This window comes from Cryptomeria japonica, chromosome 6 (assembly GCF_030272615.1).
Source record: "Cryptomeria japonica chromosome 6, Sugi_1.0, whole genome shotgun sequence".
NCBI classification, from domain to species: domain Eukaryota; kingdom Viridiplantae; phylum Streptophyta; class Pinopsida; order Cupressales; family Cupressaceae; genus Cryptomeria; species Cryptomeria japonica.
In genome coordinates this window covers 661,566,313-661,593,435 of record NC_081410.1, presented here as the reverse complement: position 1 = coordinate 661,593,435, position 27,123 = coordinate 661,566,313, and the positions used below count along the sequence as shown (strand labels likewise).

The 27,123-nt window shown below is 37.4% G+C and overlaps 1 protein-coding gene across 2 annotated transcripts; it reads left to right on the top strand.

The window, feature by feature from the left end:
• The first annotated feature begins 325 nt into the window (after window positions 1-325).
• Window positions 326-26,985, top strand: LOC131070722 (uncharacterized). 2 transcript variants are annotated; one of them, XR_009112392.2, is made up of 7 exons: window positions 326-825; window positions 24,404-24,511; window positions 24,794-24,950; window positions 25,092-25,755; window positions 26,036-26,225; window positions 26,360-26,438; window positions 26,670-26,687. XR_009112392.2 is itself a non-coding variant. In XM_058006332.2 (7 exons), exons 1-7 carry the CDS (start codon window positions 586-588, stop codon window positions 26,733-26,735), a joined length of 1,473 nt encoding a protein of 490 aa, XP_057862315.2. In that variant the 5' UTR covers window positions 328-585; the 3' UTR covers window positions 26,736-26,985. The 2 variants fall into 2 exon arrangements, 1 of the variants encoding a protein (XP_057862315.2); XM_058006332.2 differs by having other exon boundaries at window positions 328-825; window positions 26,036-26,194; window positions 26,670-26,985.
• Window positions 26,986-27,123: the final 138 nt, after the last annotated feature.

The window sequence follows — 27,123 nt, the reverse complement described above, 5'->3', positions numbered from 1 at the left end:
GGATTTGAGCCCACCGAATTTGAAAAGAATGGTTTTTTTAAAACTTTGTAAGCCGCCTCTACTGTGAATAATTAAACACGTTATGACAAAAGCAGCTGCCTTATCTAAAACTGAGCACTCCACCGTCTCCAAGCTTATAAAAAACAAAATCTGTGGACGGTGAATTTGTTTTGTTATTCATAATTTCATTTAATTCAGTACTGAAATGAAGGAAACATCGGACTTTAACTGAAATCAATACAGTTAAAGCCATAACTTCCATTAAGTCGGTTACAATCCCCTAAAAGTAGTAGATGATCACAAATAGAATGTGGACACACGTTACGGATTCTCTCGTTGGAATTAAGTGCTAAAGCATTAAGACATTTTCAAATTTTTTTAATGCAAAATTTAATATAATTAATTTAGATCCAAAAAAACTATGAGAAGAGTCCCACGAACTCTGTATAACTATCAAGCATCAATTACAAAACCATGAGCAATACCTAGTTCCAGAAAGGGCAGACGAAGAGATCCAGTAGTGAAACAAGGCCGCCTCCTGCTGCCTGTTTCTCTTCTTGTGAAACGGTAGTTTGAGCTTCTGCAATGACAAATAGCCAGGATGCACTGCATTTAACAATTTCCAATTGTCTGCCACATGCCAACATATGGATTCAAGGCTGGTTCAACGAGTGCATTTACACGCCCTGGGATATGGTGGCTTTTGCTATTGGGTTGTCGTCTGTCTGTTTTTGGATTGTTGCTCAGGTGCCTCAGTTTATCAGTAACTTTGCCAGGCAGAGTGCTGATGGGTTGTCTCCATGGTTTCTTGTGCAATGGCTCGCGGTAAGCATTTCTATGTATCTATAGAATAGCCTTTGATTATGAGGTTGTAAAATTTTAGGGCGATAATTTTAACTCACTTACTAGTATGAATGAGCTCAAAGGATAGCTGTTGAGTAGTGGGGATTATTGAAACCAACTGCAGAGAAAACACCCAGCCTGGAAAACAGTAAAAATCCAATAGTCTCACCTCCGCGTATCTGGTTAGAAGGTTTGTCCTACTCAATTGGGTATTGGGTAAGAATGCTTGTCCTTCTCCCACAAAACTGGGGCATTGTTATAAGATGCGTTCAAATATCTATTGCTTGAAGCATTAACCTCAAAATGCCCCTTCTTTGGTCCTTCCAATTCTTCATTTGGGCCTAGATGTTTAGGAATATCTAATTTTTGAAGCAGAATGCTGAAGGTTCCTTCTCTTCCCCCTTCAATCGCTCATTGTCTCCAAGATGTTGAGGAATGCAGATTTCTTGTTTCACTGTGCTTATGGCTCCTTATTTGCCTCGCTTTGTGGGGCATTTGCTTGAAAATACTGGGGAACTTTGTATTTTAAAACATTGTTTACAGCTTGTTTTCAGTTTCATATGTTAGAGGATATATAATTTGCTCTATCCTGTTTTATTTAAAAGTGATTGAGGTATGTGCTTAACGCATCAATGAACTACAATCCCTTGAGAGCTTTGCTCAAATTTTGCATGCCACCCATTTTTTTAATAGTTGTTTTACAGTGGTGCAAACTCATAGATGGAACAAGTGCTTATGGTTATCATAGAGTGTTTTTAAAACCATTTTGATCTCGTGAAAGCTAGGGCTGAAAGTCTAATCTCTGCTTATTAGGTCACTTATATTTAAAGCTAGGCTGCATGAATACGCTCCCAATGGTAGCCAGAAGTGACCTAAGGATCAGATCAGTTTGCAACGAGTTTAGATTTTGCATGCCACCCATTTCTTTAAATAGTAGTTTTACAGCGGTTCAAACTCATAGCTGGAACATGTGTTTCTGGTTAAAACCATTTAGAGCTTGTGGGGATTAGAGCTGAAAGACTAACCCATGCTTATTAGGTCACTTTTATTCAAAGCTAGGCTGCATGAATACAGTGCCATTAGTTGCCAGAGATGACCCAGGGATTAGATCAGTTTCCAACAGAAATCACCCTAATCTTGCAAATTGTAAACTTTAATTCCGCACAACTGGCAAGTGATGTTTAAGCTACCTGAGTGGATGCTAGTGCAAAGCTAAGTAGTTGGTTTGGGTTTGGAATGCAGATTTGACAAAAAAAAATTTCGGGTTGGGTTTCTCGGTGTCCATATGAAAAACTTATCAAAATCATAAATATATACATATTTGCAGCCTAGAAGCAGAAATTCAGTTTGGAACACCACAATAAAAGAAAGCACCACAAAGATTAAAAAGATACTATTTTAATGTCAATAGGCAAACTTGAATGTCATGAAAAATATTCGTTGTTCAATATTAAAATAGTAACGTCGACACCAGCGGCATATGTGTCTTATAAAAGTCATTGACACTATATGATGCGGGTAGATTAGAAGAACTACAACTAGTGCTCACTATTTTGGCTTCTCTTCAAATGTAGCGTGTTGGAAATAAAAGCATCCAAGTCAGTATATTTTGGATCTATATCACATCTTTGTGCCCCCTTGCTTGTAGTTGTTTTATTTGTGCAAAAAGAGACACAAATTAGAATGCACGCACACTAAGTTGGTTGCTTTCCTTGAGTGCAATAAGTTAAGAGTGTAAATGAAACTTAAAATTTGAAAATGTTAGTCTTTTTCCTTTTGATGATAATAATAAAATAAAAACTTGGGAGTTTTATCCCAAGAGGTTGTAGGTTTGGGAATGTTTGGGTATGGAACTACCATCAATTGTGAGCATCATTTTTAAACTTTTCATGAAAAGCTTCAATATGCTGACCATTGGATTTTATAAAATCAATAAACTCAATCATGACTACATCTTGCAAATCAAGAATTGCTGCCTTGTTCTATTTGCTGAATTTGAAATCTCTATTTAATGCACCTTTATTGGCACTCGAAGGTTCTTTGGACTTTAATAATTTAAACTCAATGTAGAGGTGAGAAAATGTAGCACAGTGGTTATGTGTTCCATCTCTCAATAATAATTTTGTGCACTTGTTTGAAGAAAGTTTCTCCAAGATTTCAAGCTCTTTACACTCATAAAGGCAAGAAAATGTCAGAGTGGCTACTATGTTTCATCTCTGAACAATAATTTGTACACCTGTTTGATAAAATTTTCCTCAAGATCTTGCTCTTGCTTTATCATGTTTATGACAGTTCTCATTTTTTCTTTCATGGAGTCAATGTCATTGTATATCTCTCCCAAACAAAGCTTAGACATGTTAGTATAATGGATCATATTTAGAATGGGTTCGGTGAAACTAAGAAGATATTTAGAATGGGTTTGGTGAAACTAAGAAGATATTTTACATGGTTCCACAAAGTGTTATCTAGAATCATCTACTTAATAAATGCCCTCCCAGTGTTTGATGGTTTCTATATGGATCAATTGGCTTGTGGCTATGATAGAAAGTACCTCTTGAATCAAATGTCTCAAGATGATTTTGTTGGAGGCAAATGAGTCTCAACAACCCATTTGAAATAAAAATAAGAAAATAAAAACAGAGAAGAATATATAATTAATTTCAAAAAATATATATTTTAAGTGAAACATAAAATTTTATATTGTTTCATTTACCTTTTTTAGTAGTTGCAATTTCAAGAATGTTTTAATTATGCTCTGCAACTTGTGTTGGTTGTTGATGGACATTCAAATTTTTTTGGCCTCAAATTTGTTTGATCCAATCAATTTTGGTGTTTGTAGTATAAGGTTGAGGGAGTGGGCAGCACAAGGTTTCCAAAAGATGTGTGATACCGTTCTTCGACTAACAAATCAATTACAATACAATTTTTTTTTGTGTTGTCTATTATGAGTTGGACAATGTTATGAGGCCCTACTTACTCAATGACCACCTTGAGAATGCTAATCACTTATAGTTATCTTTCACAATCCATGACTTGCAAAAACATTTCCTCTTTAGGGAGCATCACAATCACATTGATCAAGGGCCAATTTTTAATATTTCTTCATCTATTGGAAACAATGGACGCTCTTGTCCTAGTCCACAAATCCTTTTTGTGGATTTCAATGAATATTCCACAAATTTCACTTCCTTTTCCATTTAAGTGCCATGCACTTTCTCATATTCTGAGCTCTTGTACATCTATTTAGAGCTTTGTTAATTTTTCTCATCATTTGTTGTTGATATGGTGAGTGAACACATTGAAAGCTTGTCCATTTGCATAGATACAACTTGCTACATGTTGATCGACAACCTCCTTGTATTCATTTTGAAATGCCATCTGTAATAGTCCCCACGGTCACTTATGTGAAGCTGGCTATATTTGAGGCGTGGGCAAAAATGCTTGGTTCTACCACAAGTTTAGAATTAGATGGGGGAAAAGTGGGTTTCATTGCTTGAAATCTTTTCTTTGCCAACGGATGCTTTGACCTATGGCTTGGCATGCCATTATTTGCTCCTTCTCCCTTTATACCCACTTGAGCTTGTGGCATGGGTACACAATTCTTTCTAGGGCAAGCTTTGATGCCCATTTTGAATGCCATGCAAAAGAGCTTTTTTTTTTACTAACACCATGTCCATTTGAAATCCAAACATATCTCTCTCCACTTGCAACTTATGTACATGATGGAGCTAGAGCTGGCTGCCATTGTAATCCCTATGGCAACAAGTTTGATAAACATTACAAAACAAATGAAAACAATATATGTTTTGAAAACAACCTAACACATTAATATTTTAAGCATAAATTTATAGAAGATTGGGAAACAAAACAAGAGAGCTCAAAACAACATTACCTCTTTTACAACAATCTTTGTCTGCAATCTCTTTGGTAGTGAATGGGCTCTTGCAATGTATAGTAATAGAAATCCAATCACTTCTGAACCTTCAATGATCAATTTTCAGCTCTATTCATGTTATGGCAAACAAGAATGCATTGTTTGTCTTTGGCATTCACAATTAGGTGAAATTTGTTTGTTTGTCTTTCAAATGCTTTATAAGTCACTTTTAACTTTTAAGGCTAGTAATCCCGTTTTTGTCAATAGTAGTCAATGTCAAAGGCATAAAACGATTTAATTTTTTTTTTATGTCAGTCATCAGATTCCCACAGATTTGTTCAAGGGTTTGCAAAAACTTGCAAGGTCCGCTGGTACATTTGGGATGAACCTACAGATAAAAAGAAGCATCCTAACAGAATTCCAAGCTGGATTGACCTAGAATCTGAACCGAATCTGTGGCCTCCAGGGAGAAAACCAGTAACTTGGGCACAAAGATAGCGCTTGTTTGGGGCTTCTCATAAACAAATTTTTACAAATCACAATTAACACCATGGTTTGCATTCTGGAAAGTAGGGCAAGACTTAATGCCTATAACTATTTATGCTCTGGGTCTTGGATGCCATCACAGTCAGGTCAGTGCGGAGATGCCTAACAAGGCATCTCATCTATTAAGCTTATGGTTGATTTAGAGCTTGTGAAGCTCATGGCTCTAATGCCATTCCGAGGTTATTAGGATGCTCAGGTTCAAAGCTTGGCTATAAAGAATCTCTTAAATAAGTGGGAAATATTAATTAATTGAATCCAGCAGTCATGGTGGCATCAGGGTTATACCTTATCACAAGAAGATTCACTCCTAACCCTGTGAAATGCACAATTTAGTGGTCTTGCAAATGCCTGGTCAACATCACACACATTTCTGAAAGCCTGAATCTGTGGAACCCTATGTACCACACAAGTACTATAGTTGCTTTATAACCTTTTCTGGAAATATGTATTCCAAAGCGCATCAGGTCTAGTTAATGGTGCAAATAAAAAGGTTTATGGAACAAACCTGGAAAGGAGAGAATCATCAGCTACTGCTACAAACTTGAAGTGGTTGAGCTTGATTGCTGTAAAGAATTCTCACAGCCATTGGCTTTAGGATTCTGGCCACCCAGTTTTATTGAATGCCTAGAGAAATTCAAATGGCAGTTTGCAAAGAATTTGCAGAGACAGTAGGACAAGCTTTTCATCTTCTTTAGTCCCTAACCTCATATTGCCAAGATGATTGCTTGTCTTCTACAATCTTATCAAGCATCTTTGCAAGAGATTCCTTCCCTTGATTGAAAGCAGCTGTCCTGTTCCATGCACATTGCGAAGTGCTAATGGTTTTTGGGACAAGGAACAAAAATCCAGCAAGATTCTTAAAAAAATTATTAAAATTTTGATATAATACTATAGTTTATGTTACGGCCTTTAACTATGGGTATCCAAATTGAAGTTTCTAGTGACCTTCAAAGACGAGTTACTACATAAGGGCCCTGATTATTGAAATATAATTTATAAATGAAAGCAATGATGTTAGAAAAATAGCAACAGAGTTGGACAATATGGTAAAAGTTTATTTATTTTTTTGCTCCTGAATAAAAGATTTTAATATCAATGAAATCATTCTGGAAATATAAATTTCAAAATAAAATGAGAATGAAATACAGAAACACTCTTATTAAATCCTGTAACAGGATAGATATAACAGAAGAAAAAAATTATGGTGATTATCTAGGTAATGCTGAAAACTTGAAGTACAAGTAATCTGAACAGACTGCAAACAAGATTTGGTATGAAAGGGAACTTTTATAGAGGGAATCCATTTTCTTTTCAAGCTTACTGTAATTAGGAAGAAAACTTTGCCTGGCCTTCAACCTCAGAATGTTTACCAGTTGTCTCCCAGTGGACAATTTGATGCAGGAGCATTGGTGGTGTAAGGGCAATCTTGCATCTATTAAAAAAAATATTTTATTTAATTTTCGTGCAATGCCTGGAATAATGTTCTGATAAGTAAATTTACTGTATTTTGGGTCTAAATATTTAATAAATATTTGGTCAAATCCTTAAGGTAGTGTAATGTACTGTACCGTACGGTAACTCAACTTCCACCGTACAGTCAACACAATCTCCCGTACGGCCAACACCCCCTTCTACCGTACAGCCAACACAACCTCCCATACAGCCAACAATCCCTCCCTCGTACGGCCAACACTCCCCCCCTCGTACGGCCAACATCGTACGACCCTTCACTCCGTACGCTCCTTGCCCTCCGTACGAACAATTGGCTCTCTGTGTACAGACGAATAATCACGGCCTCGGAAAGATGGTTTCGTCATATGCAATATGTTGGACAATATAATTAGTTTAACACAATTTGGCATAGGAATGAACACACCAGGCAAGTAGAAATTCAGATTCAATAATGATAACACTTCAGATTACAAAATATCGGACTGAGGGCAGAGCAGAGTAGGGTGAGGAGTTACTCCCACCGAAACTGCGGATGCCAAGTAGGGAGGATCTTCCACCTCCGAAATGGCAGACGACTGAACTCCAACATGGATTCACACATACAAAGCAAAAATACCAAATTCACGCATACCTACAACTAAGTCAAACTCTGCCTTATAAAGAGCTCCGGGAAGTTTCCCGAAGGGTTACATGCAGGCCGACAATAGTTTATTATTTTATTAATTTGGGCCCCTTTATTTAATAATTAAATTAATTAATTAAATAAGTCCTTTTGATATTATTTAAAATTTAGGACCACTTAATTAATTAACTTAATTAAGTCACTTTATTAAAATTGGGGACATTACAGTCCTCCTCGCCCAAAGATTGCTTGCCCTCAAGCAATCCGTAACTATCTGCCATCTGACAAGCTCCGGGATCCCAGACCATGCACGAATGCTTGTAGCCATATCCGCTGAAAGCTTGACGCTGCACCATGATTGCGAGCACCACTTGCAAATCCCCAATCAGCTTGCGCTGCTCCACTCTGACATAAACATTGCCCTGCTCGGAGTTGAGGAATAACTAATCAAAATCCAACTTGCATTCTTCATATAGATGCCACTCACATGGAGATATGACAATCATGCACGCCTCATGCCCCACCAAAGGGTAAACTTCGTATTCAACCAACTGTAGAGATTTCTCCTGTAAGGAATCATTGCTAGAGTTCGCATCTCCATGAAGTTGATCAACCACTGTTGGCTTGACAAAATTCTTACAAACATCCTCATCCTTGCAATTGTCATGAAAGTTTAAGTGTTCTCCACTTGAAGGGACAATTGTTGTCTTTGGCTTGTCCATATCCTCCTGTCGCTGGGGTGAACATGTGAACTTGTCTTCATCTTTCTTTGATTCTAATTGAGTTTCTAATTCAGGATCCAACTCCTCTTTTCTTTTCCTTACATAGTACCTATCAAAGGATTCAGTAGCCTTGATCTCCTCGGGTTCACTTGAGTATTCATCAAAGATTTTGATAACCTCCTCATGCACAGGTATACTTTTTCCTATCAGAACTAGATATTCTTGAAATGTCAGAAGATTCTTCCTCTTTTGATATTTGTTATACCACTTGGTGATTTTATTGGCAGCAATTTCATTATCCCTTTCTTCCATTTTTGTAGTCATCCCAAGCATTCTACAGGTTGGCAGGATTTTGGCTCTGATACCACTGTAATGTACCGTACCGTACGGTAACTCAACTTCCACCGTACGGTCAACACTCCCTCCCGTATAGCCAACACTCCCTCCATCGTACGGCCAACACAACCTCTCGTATGACCAACACTCCCTCCCCCATATGGCCAACACAACCTACCGTACGGCCAACACTCCCTCCCTCGTACGACCCTTCACTCCGTACGCTCCTTGCCTTCCGTACGAACAATTGGCTCTTTGTGTACGGACTAATAATCATGGCTTTGGAAAGATGGTTCCGTTACATGCAATATGTCGGACAATATAATTAGTTTAACACGATTTGGCACAGGAATGAACACACCAGGCAAGTAGAAATTTAGATTCAATAATGATAACACTTCGGATTACAAAATCTCGGACTGAGGGCAGAGCAGAGTAGGGTGAGGAGTTACTCCCATCGAAATTGCAGATGCCAAGTAGGGAGGATCTTCCACCTCCGAAATGGCAGACGACTGAACTCCAATAGGAATTTGCACATACAGAGCAAAAATACCAAATTCACACATGCCTACAACTAAGCCAAACTCGGCCTTATAAAGAGCTCCGGGAAGTTTCCCGAAGGGTTACAAGTAGGCCGACAATAGTTTATTATTTTATTAATTTAGGCTCTTTATTTAATAATTAAATTAATTAATTAAATAAGTCCTTATGATAGTATTTAAAATTAAATAAGTCCTTATGATATTATTAAAATTGGGGACATTACAGGTAGCATCTTACAATGGAGTTGGGACGCATGTCGATGGAGGTTACAAGGCACAATGAAGGAATCCTTGACCAATTTACCCACTTTGGAAGGTGGAAGTAATTTGTGAACACTTGTCAGTAGTGGTTGAAAGAGCATCTTGGAAGAATACTAAACTTAAACGTCCATTTTGGATGTTAGTGACTTTTGTCATGCATGCCTATGCATGTTGACACATGTCACTCACATGCTTCCCAAATTGAGGAACCCCCGCTTGCATGCCTTTGCATGTGCTATTTTTGGGGTTTGGAGGAGTTGCAAAGCATCTTTATGACAACCACCTAATTGGATGAGAAAGTGGTGGCCATGTGATTCATTTATTGTATTTTTCTCTGTTTTCAAGTTGGGGTCATATGGATTTTTACCCTGGTTTTTCAGAACCTTGTTTTGACCCATGGTAATGTTTTATGGTGGTATTTTGAGTCCCCATGAGTATATATATTGAGGGGTTGAGTTGGCGATTCTAGTTTTTTAATTTGCAAGTAGAAGATCAGAGTTAGAGGGGCAGATCGAGGCTCAATAGTTGAAGGATTATTTTAGAGTTGGTTGATGATTCCCTGTAGTTCGCTCTTACATATGTATTGATTTCATATCCATTTGCTGATTTGTAATCAGATTTGAGATTATTGTATGTTGCCTTTAAGGCTGAAAGCTTTTTAAATTTTTAGAACAACATTGTAATTCATTTTTAGGAAGATTAATTGAAACAAGAAGCATGTCTTGTAAATTTCCGATTTATTTGTTGTTGTTTTGAGTTATTTATGTTAGGGGAGTACTCTACATCAGGTTTTTAAGTCATTTATTGATTTGCATGTTTGTGGTTTGAGAGGGAGAGTCTCCCTGCATCAGTGGTACCGTAGCTCGTGTTCCCGAGTGTGTAGATAGAACGTTGAACGTGAGGCAATTTGTAGTAGGACCTGAAGGTGGAGTGTGTGTGAGTTTGTTGGATATGTATGTGCAACATGCAAGAGGAACTACTTAGAGGATTTGTTGAGCAAAGGTTCCTGAGTTTGTAAACAAATTGCCGAATGTGAAGCAGTTTGCAACAGAACTTGGAAGTGTTGATAAGAGGATTTGTGTTGAGGTTTTGTGGGGCCTTGAGTATGGAAAAGAGAAAGAGGAAAAGGACCCTTTGTCATTGGATGGATTCTTAGGATTCCCGGACTTGAGAAAACCAAAGAGAGACTTTGGAAAATTAGAGAGAGAGAGAGTGCAAGAAGAAATAAGAGTTAGAATGATAGAGTTGTAGCAACAAGTGAATGAAATAGTAGTAGAGTTGGAAAGAAGAAAAGTAGAGGAGAGAAGAGGTAATGATAATTTTGGTTATTTTACTAATGATGCTTTGCATGTAGGAAAGAAAGGAGAAGCAATAGAGTGTCATGCATGTGACACTGAGGAAGATGAATATGAAGAGGTTGATGAACCTGAAGTTGAGGAATGTCTATTGGAAGACATGGAGAACGAGGTTATAGAGATTGCAACAACAAAAGAGAGTTCTTTAGATGACACATGCAAGAGTGAAAAGGATAATTTACTAGTTTAGATTGAAGAATAATGAGATAAACTGATTGCAAGTGAAGAAAGAGTTGCAACAAAGGATGAAACTGAGAATGTAGAAGTGGAGAAGGATATTGCAGCAGTAGAAGCGGAGTGGGAACTAATTGTAGGACAAGGAGGTGATATAGTTACATGTCCTGTTGAAGGCATGAAAGTGGAGAACAAAGTGGAAGTTGCAGCGAGTGATGAGAAGGTAAAATCTTTTCTTATTGATGATTTTTATGTAGAGATGGATAAGTTAGTGAATTCAAATGAGATGGTTCAGATAGAATTTGCTAGTGATGTGTGGCATGCAGAGGATTTGTATGGTGTTGTAGAGTTTAGTGCAGGTGCATTGTGGTAGAGGTGGCCAAACTATGGTGGGTTTAATCCCACAAGATTGAGATGCATTTGGAGGAGGTGGATGGTTTATGGTGGAATTGATTCCACATTAAGGAGGTTGAGTGTAGAGCTGAGTTGTCAAATTAGAATGCTTGTTCTTGCTAGGTGCTGGAAGAGGAGAAAGAAGAAATTATTAGAGGTACTTGTTTTAGTGATGGAGTTTGCTATAGGTTGTTTACAATTTCAAAAGGTGGTACTACCTATCACTCAACTCCATTTTGTAAATCCATATTCACAAAGTTTTTCTTACCTTGGATGTTTGATGTAAGAGAGCATTCGGTGGTGTAAAGGCAATCTTGCATCAACCAAAAATAATATTTTATTTAATTTTTTTGCAATGTCTGGAATAATGTTCTGATAAATAAATTTAATGTATTTTGGGCCTAAATATTTAATAAATATTTGGCCAAGTCCTTAAGGTAGCATTTTACAAGGGAGCTGGACACATGTTGATGGAGGTTATAAGGCATAATGAAGGAATCCTTGACCAATGCACCCACTTTGGAAGGTGTAAGTAATTTGTGAATACTTGTCAGTATTGGTTGAAAGAGCAATTTGGAAGAATTCTAAACTTAGGCATCCATTTTGGAAGTTAGTGACTTTTGTTATGCATGCCTATGCATGTTGACACATGTCACTTGCATGCTTCCCAAATTGAGGTACTTGTTGTGACCTTTTCCACACATCGCCCCATTGCAAATGGGGACCCTCTCTTTTCTTGCTTTCTAGGATTTTGTTAGTGTCCTGTGACCTTTTGCTACAGTTTCACCAAGCCTTGTCCAGTTCAGAGCATTTCAGGCCCTGACGATTGAAAGTTAGTTTCTGCAAGTTATGTGATTCCAAAGTGTGAACACCACCAGAATGCTTAGAGAGGCCAAAGGACGAAGATCGCAATTGATTTGGACGAATTTGGACAACTTTCTATTTTTAGAAAGTTTGCTTTTTTGCATTTTCCTATTTTTTAGGAAGTTTCGTTTTTGGCATTTTTAGCCCGATCCCCGGTATGGCTATTTTTAGAACGTTTACCTATTTTTTAGGGATGTCTGCTTTTTGCTTTTTCGGGAGGGGAACCTAGGGTTTACACTTGCACCACTGACCAACTTCGACCGAAATTCGAAAATTCCAAGTTTTGACCTAAAAATGTTGAATCCCTAGATTTTAGGCTTTTTGCTTTTTCGGGATGCAAACCTAGGGTTTACACTTGCACCATCGACCAGCTCCGACCAGATCTCGAAAATTCCAAGTTTTGACCTAAAATAGCTGAATCCCTAAATTTTAGGCTTTTTGCTTTTTCCAGGATGTAAACCTAGGGTTTACACTTGTACTACTAACCAGCTTCGATCAGGACTCGAAAATTCCAAGTTTTGACCTAAAAAGCTGAAATCCCTAGATTTTAGGCTTTTTGCTTTTTCAGATGATCCACCTAAGCACGGATTTCAAATTCCAAGTTAATCTGATTAAATTAGATTAAACTGTGAAATTTTGAAATTTCTTTGAAAATTCTTCTAAGTCTGGCTAACAAGGGTTTTGAAGTGTTTCTGCAGGTTCAAACCCCATCACGAAGGATGAAGAGGTCATGTGGGTGCTGAGGTTAAAGTCCGCCATGAGTTTGGAGGTCATGTGGGCGCCTTGCCTAAAGTCCGCCATGAGTTTGGAGGTCACATGGGTGCCCACTCCAAAGTCCGCCCCACCTAAGGAGACCATGGAGGAGCAAGGCTTGAAGTCCGCCCAAGGAAGAAGGAGACCATGAAGGGGCTAAGGTTGAAGTCCGCCCAAGGTTGGAGAGGTCACATGGGTGCTAAGGTTGAAGTCCGCTCAAGGTGGGAGTGTAATCTAAAGTCCGCTCAAGCAAGAAGAGGGGCTATGAGGGAGCTAACAAGCTAAAGTCGCCCAAGTTTGAAGGGGCCACGAAGGAGCACTCTCCAAAGTCCGCCCAAGGTTGGGAGGCTAAGGAGGAGGAGTGATCAAAGTCCGCCCAAGGAGGAGAAGCACTTGAAGTCCGCCCAAGGCATAAGAGGGGCCATGAAGGAGGTAACTCCAAAGTCCGCCCAGCCATGAAGAGGCCAAGCAGAAGTCCGCCAGCCATGAAGAGGCCATGAAGGAGGTAACTCCAAAGTCCGCCCAGCCATGAAGAGACCACCAAAGTCCGCCAAGGTAAAGGAGGCCATGGAGGAATCAACATCAAAGTCCGCCCCAATGCCTTAGTCAATTTTTTCACCTTTATAGAGGCCACAAAGGAGTTCTAGACAAAGTCCGCCATACCTTGGAGAGGTTGGCTAAATTCGCCAAAATTTGAAAAAGATGGAAATAAAATTCGAAAAATCAACCTACACATGGAAGGTCAAACAAAGTCAACATGATGTCACAAAATCCACAGAGATTTCAAAATTAAATCCAAAATGAAGAAATATCTAAATAAAAAAAAATCCTCAAAAGAAATCCAAAATGGAATGTTTTTTTTGAGAATATTGAGGGAATATTAAAAATTTATTGAAATATTAATTCAAAATGGAAAGTTTTTTTTGAAAGGGAATATTGGAGGATTAATGAATATCTTCAAACTTAAATCAAAATGGAAAGTGTTTTTTAGAATTAGAAGTATGAGTTGGATGATTTTAGCGGTTTTTCTTAAAACTTGTCTACAAATACTTCATTATCAAATTCATTATTACACCAAGAAGTTCAAAATTACTAAGGAGAGCTTAGTAAAGTATGTCAGTTTGAAGATCATTTGGAGGAAATTCCAGATATTGCTGGAAGTCGGATAATATTTTGGCAGAAGGCTTACAGATTTCTGGAGAAAGGCATCTTTTCTGAATTTTCTCAATATTTTGGAGAAAAGTCTAGCCAAGTCAGAGGTAAAATTAAAATTGTGAATTTTCTGAATATTTTTCTAGAATTTAATAAATGATTTTGGAGAAAGAAAATTCAATTTTTTTTGGCTAAGTATGAAAATTTTCGAAAGTTTTTAACACTTGATGGTAACTTCAACCGACTTCAAGGTCGAGGGTCTGGAGGTGAAAATTCAATTTTTTTTTGGCTAAGTATGAAAATTTTCGAAAGTTTTAAACACTTGATGGTGACTTCAACCGACCTCAACGCTGAGGGTCTGGAGGTGAAAATTCAATTTTTTTGGTTAAGTATGAAAATTTTTCGAAAGTTTTAACACTTGATGGTGACTTCAACCGACCTCAAGGCTGAGGGTTTGGAGGTGAAAATTCAATTTTTTTGGCTAAGTATGAAAATTTTCGAAAGTTTTTAACACTTGATGGTGACTTCAACCAGCTTCAAGGCTGAGGGTCTGGAGGTGAAAATTCAACTTTTGTGGCTAAGTAATGAGAGTGAAAAAATGAAAATTTTCCAACACTTAGCCATTTCACGGCCCCGTTATTTTTTTTCGAAATTCTGCAGAATTTTTTCTAACTTAAAAGTTTTTATCATTCATCTGCAGGTCTTGAGCACCATGAAGTTCCAGGTAGATAAAGATGCTCCTCCAGAGTCAAGGATGACTTCCAAGTGGAAGAACATCAACGACACCAACCTCGGACACATCAATCTAAGGGAGTTTAAGAAGCGAATGTTTGGTCTGGACAACCTTGTGCCTACCACCATTGCGCAAAAAATGATGAAGAGTGGTATTGTGCACGCTGCCAACTTCCTCCCCACCATGCAGTGCAATGAACTAGTAGTTGAATGTGCCAAACACTACAACCCCATCAGTAAGGATATTGTTGCACTTGATGGAAGAGTGTTGGCGAATGTCAGCAATGAGGCCATTAGAGAGGCCTTCAGGATCCCTGAGTACCACAACACAGTATATATGACCAAGGATGAAGCTGACAGTCTGTACCATGATCATCTGGAAGAATATGACGCCATAGTTAATCATTCCTGGCTAGACAAGCCGAGGAAGGGCGCCTCTAAACTCCAGAGAAAAAGCCTAGTGCGAGCATACTTCAAGGAGGACATTGGGGACATGATTGTCTTGCTCAATAGAATAATAGGAAATCCTCAGGGAGCTCCATTCGAACCCTGGATGTATTATTTCATTAATGAAATAATCAATGGAGTAAAAATGATAGACTGGGCCCGTATGATCAGCGACAGTTTAGATAGCCAGCTAAGGAATTTGGAGGCAAATAGGACTTTCTTCATGAGTTCTTACTTGTTCTATTCTTTAGCTAGGACCTACAGGTACATAGGTCTCACTTGTAGAGGAGAAGTTGGGAACAAGGAGAACCAATTTCCGGTATATGATTGCTATCCCCAGTTCCATATGGAGGAGAAGTTCCATTTCAAAAGGGTGAATGATGCCTTCCTGATGCACATTACTCGGACCCTTCAAGGTGGCCTGCACCAGAGGCTCTCTCAAGAGTCTATGGACTTCATCAGTCGGTTCGGGTGTTGGTACATCCAATATCCAAAGTTCACTTACCTTCGAATTCAGGGATTCTCTGGTCCTTAATACAAGCTTCCAGCTTACCCTACCAACCGAGTGGTGTTGCTCGAGGTTGTGAGACAATTGGAGGAGTATATAGTGATTCAAAGGGATAAGCAGAAGAAGGCAGACACATCCTCACTTACAATTGGTAATGGGTTGGAAACATGTCCATCATCACAAGCTGCAGCTACCGCTGAGAAAGAATTGGCCTGGTATCCCTTTTACCAATACAAGGCAAGAAAAGATTTCGATCCATTCCAAAGGATAAAGAAGATCAAAGGGACAACGTTTGAGCACAGACTAGATCTGGAAGACTACTGGGCTAATGCAGCCGATAGTTTCGAGATCCGGAAGAGGTTCTGGTCAAGAATTCCTCTAAGTATGGTGAGGGCAACGGAAGTGTTCAAAGTTGCCGATCAGGTGGAAGAAAGCCTAGAACTTCAGCAGCCGGGTTTTGAGAAGATGAAGAATGAACCTTTAGTCTTGATAGATTGGACAGAGGGAGAAAAATCAGATCTAGCAGACCTCATGAGGTCAGTGGTTGAATACTCAAGGTGGTGGGCATCCGAAAAGGCAAAATAGTTGAAGGCCAAAGGTATAGTTCTAACTTATGAATTAATGGGAGTGGATGATACTCTGTCCGTCCACCCTTGTACCTCCGTCGGTGATGCTCGAAATCCAGAAAGTGTTGGATCTCGAAAGAGAAAGGAGTTGGGTGGAAGCTCCACAAAGTGCACAGGGAAAAGGGCTGTAGTTGAGAGAAGAGAATCCAGTGAAAGTCACTCCATCCTAAGTGATGCTTCCATTGCGCCTGATCAGAGTACAATTGGGGAACAAGAGATGAACATCTATGTGAGTGATGATGAAGTAAGAGTGCTTTCTCAGCCAGTTGAGGGGGTGATGGAGAAGGTCTTCCGAACTCCAAACAGAGGGTAGGATGAAGCCCCTATAATCTTCTTGGATGGCATACCAACGAACCCAGGAGAAGCAGACGATGAGTTTGATTGGAACACTGTAGAACAATCGACCATTCCTGATTGGCTGAGAGCAAGAATAAAGGCCAAGGTGCCCAAGGAGGTCCACTCAACCGAGGAGGCTACCGCAGCATTCCTGGAGAAGGTGAATGAGCCCGCCGCAGCTAAACCGCCCAAACTAGCCAAGAAGTTCTCCCTGATTTAGAGAGATAGTGCCGGATTCAGGACAATCCAGATAGTAGTGCCCAAAGAAGGGAAGACTATGGACAATGTCACCGCAGATGACTACAAGATCACCACCATAGAGATAGGTAAGCCTACCTAGGACCAGGAGGTCCAATATTTTGACGACTCCTGTAATGTTCTAAAGACAAGGCTAGCTCATGAGAAAGAAAAGAGAAAGAAAGTGGAAGAAGAGAACTAGCAGTGGAGGAAGTATGTTCTCCATCTTACCAGCCCGCTCAACCATGAAGTCCCAGCTACTCCACCACAACCTCTTCAGCAGGGATCAATGAAGGACTATGATGAGATGAAGGGATCATACACTCAAGAAAAGGAGTGGATTTCAGATGCTGTGATACGTGCTGACACCCTGGTAGAAAACTTAATATCAGCGCATGAGGCAACTTCTTTGTTGATTGATCGTATCCAGGATCTATCATCCAATTGGGAAGAAGTGGATGAAATTCAGAATGAAATACTCCCTCACCTAAAAGTTATCCAAGGCATGTTAAAGAAGAGCTTAGTGGATGCAGGCGTCATACAGATAGGAGACAGGTACGACTTTGGCACATGGTACTATGCTCTGGTCACTCGGATTGAGGTTCTGAAGAAATCCGAGACCAAGTGTTTTGAGACAGAGGCAAGGGTTAGAGAGATCCTGGGCAAGGTATTCCGGGTGGCGTCAGAGATCTGGCAGAAGGAAAGCCTAAGGGAGAAGCATTTACAAGCAGAGAACCTGAGAGCCAGGATTCAGACAAGCTTCTTCAGAGATTTAGGGATGATTGACAAAGGCGATCTTTCTAAGATTGCAAACTTCCTCTCCATCGATGACAACTTCCTCACCCAAGCAGTGGAGTGGGAAGGCATCCTTGCTACGTGCGCCGACGATGTGGATATCGTCGACTTCCAAATTGGCAGTTTGCCAAGTGTCACCATGGAGGAGGTCAAGCTCATGGTGTCTAGATACGTTGAATCTCTGAAAGAGGAAAGTGGCCACTCACCTTAGTAAAATTAGCAGCTGCGCCACTTGTCACTCTTTCATTTGCTTGAACTGATAGTATTTCGGGAAACCCTAATTAGGGTTTAGGACTTTCAATCTTGGCCCTTGATCACTGTTTGATCTCGGCCATTCATTTATTTTTGAGAAACTATATAAGGTTGCCTCCCCTCATTTGAAAAGGGTGAGGTTTTTTATGTATTGTTGCTTAAGGTCATTTCCAGATAATATATTGCATGTGCGCTGCTTTGTAATCTCTATTATTTGAATGATTTGCATGGTTTCAATTGCCTCAACACTTAGTTAGAAATAATTTAGATTTGCTTTCATTGTTGTTAATTTGAATGAAGGATTTGATAAGTATCAATTGATGGTGTATTTCCGCTCATACTTTTGGTAAATGGATGATTTCCATTCTACCGTGCAAAGTTAGTTTGCGCCCATCCCCTGTGCATCCCAACATATCGATCATAAGCACAACCCATTGAAGATTGCACCGGCCTTGTGTAGTTGCCCCTAGTGTGGTGAAGCAAGGTTTGGTTTCTCGAGGGCATCCAGTTGATACCGTCTCCAGAATTCGTAGGATTAGATTAGCCTTCCTGAACCCTATCTCCCTTTTTCCTTTCTTTTGAAAGTCTAAATCCCAGAAAATCCCAAAAAAGGAAGAAGAGCCTAAAATTGCTAAATCCATCTAAATTCAGCCGTTCAAGAATACTTGTCAAACGTAAGTCCCCCCTTGAAAATTTCAGCATACACTACCCAAGAAGCTATTCCACTAAAGTCGCTTGTTCGCACATATAGACCTTGGAATCAATAGTGATTTTTCAGGAGAGGATAGAATACCTTTAGGTATCCTATCCTAATGTTTGGTAGATGATAAAACAGACACCAATAGTACCCAATCTCGCATGTCTTTGCATGTGCTATCTTTGGGGTTTGGAGGAGTTACATAGCATCTTTATGACAACTACCTAATTGGATAAGAAAATGGTGGCCATGTGATTCATTTATTGTATTTTACTATGTTTACAAGTTGGGGTTGTATGGATTTTTACCATGGTTTTTCAAAACCTTGTTTTGATCCATGGTAATATTTTATGGTGGTATTTTGAGCCCTTATGAGACTATATATTGAGGGGTTGACTTGGAGATTTCAATTTTCAGTTTGCAGGTAGAAGATCAAAGTTAAGAGGGGCAGACTAAGGCTCAATAGCTGAAGGGTTATTTTTCAGAGTTGGTTGATGGTTCTTTGTAGTTCACTCTTGCATATGTATTGATTTTATATCCATTTGCTGATTTATAATCAGATTTGAGATTATTGTATGTTGCCTTTAAGGCTGAAAGCTTTGTAAGTTTTCAGAACATGTTAATTCATTTTCAGGAAGATCAATTGAAACATGAAGCATATCTTATAAATTTTCTGTTTAATTCGTTATTGTTTTGAGTTATTTACGTTAGGGGAGCACCCTACATCAGATTTAAGTCAAGTCGTTTACTGATTTGCATGTGAGTGGTTTGAGAGGGAGAGTCTCCTGTCATTAGAATCTTTCAAATGGTTGAATTAAAATCCCAAGCTTCTCTTTTATTGATATCTCAAATCTGACTTCTATTTCTTTGTTTTCAGTTTTCATCTGAGCTCTTATGATATTTGATACGAATTGTCTTTGGCTCAAGCCAGGATATGATTTTCCATTTCCACCGAGTTTTGTTAGAAAGTAAGGAATCAAGAAATGAGACTATTGTTCTACTTGGACTTCCAAATGACAGTCACCAGTGGGAGGAAAAGGAATGCTATTACATTAAGATTTGAAGTACTGAAATGTAGAGATGCTACCCAACACAGGTATATTGGGAAAATTCTGCGTGGGGTGAAAACCCAGTTGGTAGAGGCAAGTGCTCTGTACTGGAGTGTATTGCTCAAAATATACAAGTACAACTTATGCTACTGCCTTTGTCGAGCTTATCATGGTTTCAGCTTTCTTTTTATAAGATATATAACAATTCAATACCCCTCCTGCTTTGCTTTGGGCTCCCCATTTGCTTCTTATAGAGTTCTCATAAACTCCTTATGTCTATACTTATACATGGATAACGAGAGACAGGGTCACTCAAATGCTTTAAATTCCCTTTGTTTTTCTGTCAGGATGCAACCGTCCCTTTGCAGTTTCAAGACGACCACCTGATAATGACAAACCAACTATTTACTTCAGATTTATATTCTTTCTCTTCTAGAAGCCATAACTTTTGCATATGGACTTGAAATGAGGTGTCTTTTTTTGAAATTGCATAACTTTTTGAGAGGAACATGAATATGTAAAACTATTCAACTTTTGAAGTCACCAAAGTACAGCCTTTAGTCCTGCAACATGCTGAAGTGTTTTTGCTATTGAGGATGAACTTATCTCCTGGACAAGAGCTTAGTTCTTGCAGTCCTGTGATATTTCTATCAGCGATCCCTGATTTCTTTCATTGTATTCTTTTGGTGGGCTGAGATGGAGTTTGTTAGGAGCCTAAAGCTTATAGAAAGCCCCTCCTGTTTTCTCTAAGAGTGCAATCCTTGTGTATTCAGCATAAACGTGAACTTCTATATAGGGTATCTATTTTCTCTTCAAGTAGAGAACTCTCTCTGGTCTTCAAGCTCAGAATGTTTGGTAGTTGCTTACCAGCAGACAAGCCTTTTAAATGCTTTAATTAAAATCTTCAGCTTCTCTTTCATGGATTTTCCAAGTTCTTTTTGTTTGCTTTCAGTTTCCATCTGAGATCTGATGATATGTTATACACATCATGTGTGGCTTAAGTAGAGCATGGCATGAGCAATAATTCTGATCCTCCCTTGTGGGTTGAACCCTTGGCTGCATCTTCATTACCATAGCATCTCTTTTTGCCCTGGCAGTTTTGAACTGTCATTCCTCTAATAAGTTCTTCTGTTAAAACTACAGTAGAAACCAGCTTCTTGGCATTTGCTACACTTTGGCTGAGTGGGGTCTCATTTATGTTTGCTGTTTGTTTATCCATAACTGCGATGTTTATCCATAACTGCGATGGAGGCTCCATTCCTGAATTACTAAATACATATCTTAACATGCTAGACATATAATAAAACTGATCTAGATTGCTGTATTTAAGTGCTCTTCTTAAAAAGACACAATTATTCTTAAAATTGTGATGCTGGGAGTGCTGAAATTTGATGAGGCAGTTGCACAAGATGAAATTAAGCAAGAGACTGAAACAACACATAAAACTGTAACCTGTAGAAATCCAATGTGGGAAAGGTCCAGAAGAGTAGGGTTGTGTTTCCTCATCTGCACTATTTACTTTCCAAGATTTACAAGTCAATTTAATTGCTCCAATAGAGACTCCAAGAAGAGTGCGACTTATGCAGCATTTCTTCAATTCTCTACAAGATTGCCTTTCTCTGAAAACTTGCTCAAACAACATTCTTCACTATTGTTGTCAGTTGCACATACATCCTACAAATCCAGAATAAAAATATATAATTAAGCAAATATGTGGTCGGTATTGGCATAGTGTGATGGTTAAGTTGTGGTGTTGTTGTTCTTGTCATCAAGGTTCAGATCCTATTGGGGTGTTGTTGTTGAATGTTTTTATTGAGGATGAGGTTCCCCATTTGTGACCTCACTAGTTCATAGCTCTGGGTGAAAAATGTTTACCCCTTTTTAAAAATAAAAATAAAAAAACAAATATGTGAGCAATTGAATTGGATAAGGACTTTTCACAAAAAGAAAGACAACAAGAAATGTTCTGGCTTCCATCCAAGTAGATTTCAATTTTGTTTATTGTGGGGTAAATTTAGCACAGGTGAAATTAATTTTTATTCATCCAATTGTACTGGATAGATTCTGTATGTGTGAATAATTCTGCATATGTGGTACCTGCCAAACGCATCATTGTAAGCTGTTGCAAAAACTTTTATGTATTTTTATTCACCCAACTGTACTGGATAGATTCTGTATGTGTGAATAATTCTGCATATGTGGTACCTGCCAAACACATCATTGTAAACTGTTGCAAAAATTTCTATGTGCCTCATCATGCTCGGATCATCCTTAGGTCTTTCGGCACCTTTTTTCTGATTATGTTTGATCTCTGCATGTCTGTCAAATTCTGCTTCAAAGAGTGAGTCTAAATGTATTAGACTACTTCCTTAATCATACAACTTATGAAATTAGTCAGATTATTGATTCAAACTGAATGGCAGCATTCATCATGGTCCAATTCAAATCATTTCTCATCTTTTTTATGTACAAAACCTGGCTTGTAAAGCTTGCAAACTTGGAATAATCTGATCAAGCATGTTTTGAATGTAAATGTGCTAAATTTTTTTTGCATCACTGTTTCAGATCATACTCTATGATTTATCATCAGAATGAAAAGAGGAGTAATATATTGGAGACAAATGCTTCCTAAATAGAAAGGGGAGAGGAAAAGGTGGATCAGAAAATAAGAGACAAAAAAAGAAAAAAGGAGGCTTGAGTATTGAAAACACAAAACTCTTAAGAAACAAATTAAAAAAAAGAAAAAAGTAACTTAATGATATTAATATACAAAACAAAGATAGGATTGATACACAGAAAGCTTAGAAAACAAAGTGCAAAATAGATAAAGGTAACCTAATGGTAGCTTCCTAAATAGAAAGGGGAGAGGAAAAGGTGGAACAGAAAATAAGAGAAAAAAAAAAGAAAAAAGGAGGCTTGAGTATTGAATACACAAAACTCTTAAGAAACAAATTCATAAATGGATAAAAGTAACTTAATGATATTAATATACAAAATAAAGATAGGATTGATACACAGAAAGCTTAGAAAACAAAATGCAAAATAGATAAAAGGTAACCTAATGGTATTTTTATACAAAATAAATACACAGGGAGGTTTGACAGTTGATACACAAAAAAGCTTAGAAGAAAAAATCCAAAACAGATAAAGGTACCTGAAAACGTGTAAAATAAATAAAGGTACCTTTTTTTAGGTCCTTTATCCTATGAATCCGAATCACGCCCCTTATCCGCCAATTAAAAGTACCCAAATCCAATTTGGAGGTGAATTACTTGTGGGTATGCACAGGGTTTGCATTTTTAACTGCCGAAGTGGATCTAGGACGAGGGTTTCGTTTCCAATCAATTCCGGCAATGACGTGGCGAATCCAGAATGATTCTAGCTCGATTCTGATGCCATTTGACTTTTAAAAACCAAAGAAATAACCCTGAAAACAATCGGTTAGTCTTTAGACCTGTGAGCATTGACCCGCGGTTTAAGTTTTTGTAAAATGTATTTCTGCTGTAAACTACGAATCTTCATTTTCTTCTGCTGCGAACTTCAAATCTTCATTCTAATGTCATGATAATAGATGGATTTAATTAAATATAGATTTATATTGTATAATATATTTAATATAAATAAATTATATGTATGAATATATTTCTAAAGTAAAATATAATGATCTCCTTCTTGCCAGCGTCACGGTTAAAAAATTTATTAGGCTTACTGCAGTTTATATGAGAGCCTACCTGATTCCTGCCGTTTAAAAAAAATTAAAATATAATGATATATATAAATTTCTAAAATCCATTTTTTTAAATTATTAAATAGTATATTTAAATATTATATAATTTTAATTTAATTTTATATTTTATTTATATGATTGAATTAAAATTTAAAATAGTAAAATTAAATATAATATATTATATTATTAAATATAATTATATAGATAAGTATATAAAGATTATATAATATTTTTTATTAATATAATAATATTAAATATTTTGATATTTTATTGAATAATTAATGTTTAATACTTTTTTTTACCTTTTTTTTAGCATAGTCCTAGAATATATATTTTAATTGTATTGTCTGGTCGTGTTTTGTACCTACATACCTGTATCCGTATCCTAATTTGACAATTCAGTCTTTATTTATTTTTGATTTTGTGTTTTGTACCTACATACCTGTATCCGTATCCTAATTTGACAATTCAGTCTTTATTTATTTTTGATTTTGTCTTATAAGCTTTTTGAGTGTGAACCTTCAATCTTCCTTGTGCTTGTTTCCCTCCTTGTTTTCTTATCTACCCTTTCTTATACCACTTCTATTTAAGAAGTATTTATCTGCAATCTGGTACTCTAGTTTTTTCATCTTGATGCTAGATCGTGGAATATGATCCAAAATGTTGATATAAAAACTTTCTAAAATATTTATATCCAGAAACATTCTTGATCAATAATATGAACAAAAGTGTTGTGTATCTTATTGAAATAATCTTCTACACGCTTTTCCAAAATATCATTGGCAACTTTGTGAAGATATATTGTAGGTTGCCAATTTTATAAACTGGTTCCATCATGTCCACCATCCAAGCATTCTAAGGCATTCTTTTTCAATAATATCTAGAAGCAATTTTGATCAATAATATGGACTATGGAAAGATAAACATGAAAAAGGCTCTACAACCTTTTCCAAAATATTATGCGTCTTTTTGAAATGACCTGTTCAAGAATAGATCAGATTAAATCAGGTGTACAGAAGTTTGATAGATTAGATTGTTTCATTACTTTGATTGAAATAATCTAGTCACATGGATTGTTAATTTAATTTTCTTCATTGATCGATTCCAGGGTGATGCATCTAATTTGCTCGGCTGTCTTCTGACTGGTGATCAGTTAGCAACAGAAACCATTACAGCAGCCTATTTTATTTTTGCAGATTGTGTAATCTTATCTCAGGTAATTTCATAGAACGCACTTTCTAAATCTAATTTGGCTTCAGATTAGTGAACATTTAGTAACAATGTCATCATTGGCAATGGAAATGCAAGGTTTTAACTTCTGACTTTACAGTGTTTGTTCGAGTAAATATCTTCATCTTAATTATCTGCTGATATTTTGATAAAGAATTCAATAATTACTGTTGCTACCTTACCCCTTATTACCATTACAGCTTTAATACATGATGTTTATCTCATCTTGAAGCCATCTCAAATTGAATCATAATTATTATTTTTGCAGTACCTGTATTACGGTTTTAAAGGGCGCAAGCAGTCTGGAGAATATGGATCAGATTCGGATGAATCTTTGCACAAGCCACCTAATGGATATTATGAATCCCTTCAAAATGGTGTAGCCACACAGTTGGAGAAGCTGCTGGAGTCATCTGTGCAGACAGGTTTGGTTTTCTCTTTATAGAATCAAATTGCTTCAGCTGGTTTGCGTTGGAGTGAAAAATTAATAGGAACATTCATTGTAGCAAATTTTTGGCCTAATTTTTTTATCAATATAGTTTCTGATTGCAACCTCTTTTCTTCAGTTGTTACCAAAGCAGATGTAGAGGGCAACCATCCCCAGTTAGGTACAATGAAATCTGAAATGTCTCAGGAAACTAAACCAACTGTCATAGATTCTGGGAAACCGATTGTTCAAGTCAAGCATGCTTCAGTATCAAAGGTAGCTGACCCAATTGCTGAAAACAGGGGTAAACTACGATGTTGCTCCTGTAGTACAAGCAGGATGAATCAGTCACAACAGAATACGACATTTAGCTCTGGGCATTATAATCTGCAGAAACATCTACAAGATTGCTGTTTTGCAACTGATATAAGGACTAATTTTAAAAGAGTAGTTGGGCAATATGGACTAGAGTGCAACATTCCATCATCAAAAAGAAAATTGAAAAGGTATGTGTCGAGTTCAGGAAAACAGTGTGAGGGTGCAGACTGTCATGCAAGGAAGTCCCGTGTAAAGGTTGCCTTTTGCTTCACTGGTCTGTTAATCCTGGCATCCTTCAGTTGGCAGTCTTTTTCAAGTGTGCCTAATTTCAGGAGTGCCACCCCAGATGGGAATGAATTTGTTGTTTTAGGGAGAAGAAGCTTACAGGAGCTACGAGTTGAGGACCAAGGACTTTCACAGAGAACCCTACTGGAAATAAGTGAATCTGCATCATTGTGGACTAGAGATATTGGATTACTATTTGGGTAATCTTACTTTCACAGGTTTCTGAAAGTTTTAGAGATATAAGACTGCAATTGCAATTTTTTTTAAAATTCATTGTTTTATTTTTGTGAAAATCAATATTTTATTTTTATTTTTATTTTTAGAGATACTTATCACTTAAGTACATGAATTCAAATTTCAAGCAGAAGTTCATTGAGAAAGTGTGGAAGTTCTGATGTCAGAATAACTATGGAAAATAAATTTGGAAACATAGATTTGTTTTTGAGCCTTACCTAACGACTTCTTGGGTCAACTTTACAGGTGGACCTCTTCAATGTTATATCTGAGTTCCCGTGCATCACAATTTCTTAAAAACAGGTCTAGAAAATCCGTCGAAGGTTTGTCATTGGGGATGGTAAGCTGTGCAGTGATGGCAAATCTCACTTATGGTGGTTCCATTTTGATGTTAATAACATCATGGTAATCATATCTTGACCTTTTTCTTATTGCAGTAAGTTTTCTATTAGATTTTTTCAATTATATCCGATCCTCATTTGATCCTAAAACATTTGTAAGGCTTTGATGGGCAAATGGTTTAGATAATAAGCTTTGTGGCTTCTGTACATCTTTTTCCTTATGTTTCAGGGAAGATTTGTTTGCCAAGCTACCTTGGCTACTTGGGAGTTTAGGGACAGTATCTCTAGACATAATCATATTGATGCAGGTGAGTATTCTAAACTCCATTTCAGCCTTAGATTTGAAATTCACAAAAGTTCAGTTAAAATGATTGCAGTTGTATGGCTATGATGTTATTTGTCACAAAACATTTTATCATAGTAGTTTTTTCTGTATATCTGGCATAGAATAGGGCAAGCATATCCATGTTACATTTATATCTTTGTTATTGTTTTTTGTGGTTAGCATTAATCACTGATCTTGATCAATTTTGGTTCAGGCTTATTATTTTAGCTGCCGGTATGGGAAGATAACAAACGAGACCATGCCACTTTTGGCATGTTGAATTATTATGATATTATTGTATTGTTGTGCTCATTGCAAAAATTTTAACAGATGTTTACATCATCTATTAAGAGGAATTTCACATCTTGTGAAACTCTCATTCAAGAAAGTGTTGTATGTATATTAATGGTAACCTGTATATAGATACAGCTTCATCAAATTGGATTTGATTTCAAGCTCAAATGTTGGACTATGACTCTTCTAAGATATCATTCTGTAAAATATTCAGTTCATATCCCCTTTCTTGACTTTGGGAAGGATTCACTAAATTTTCTAGTGAGTTATGATACATATTACTTAATTCTATTCATAATTGACTTTTATTCATTCAAAAGAATTTACTTTAATATACATTCAAAATAATTTCTTCAAATCTAGCTATTTTGCAA

Excerpts from the sequence above, each read along its gene's own strand:
- LOC131070722 (XM_058006332.2), top strand. The coding sequence starts at position 586 with ATGACAAATAGCCAGGATGCACTGCATTTAACAATTTCCAATTGTCTG. Across the intron at positions 24,951-25,091 it reads GGAGTCATCTGTGCAGACAG|TTGTTACCAAAGCAGATGTA; the intron begins GTTTGGTTTTCT and ends TCTTTTCTTCAG. Across the intron at positions 26,195-26,359 it reads TTGATGTTAATAACATCATG|GGAAGATTTGTTTGCCAAGC; the intron begins GTAATCATATCT and ends CTTATGTTTCAG.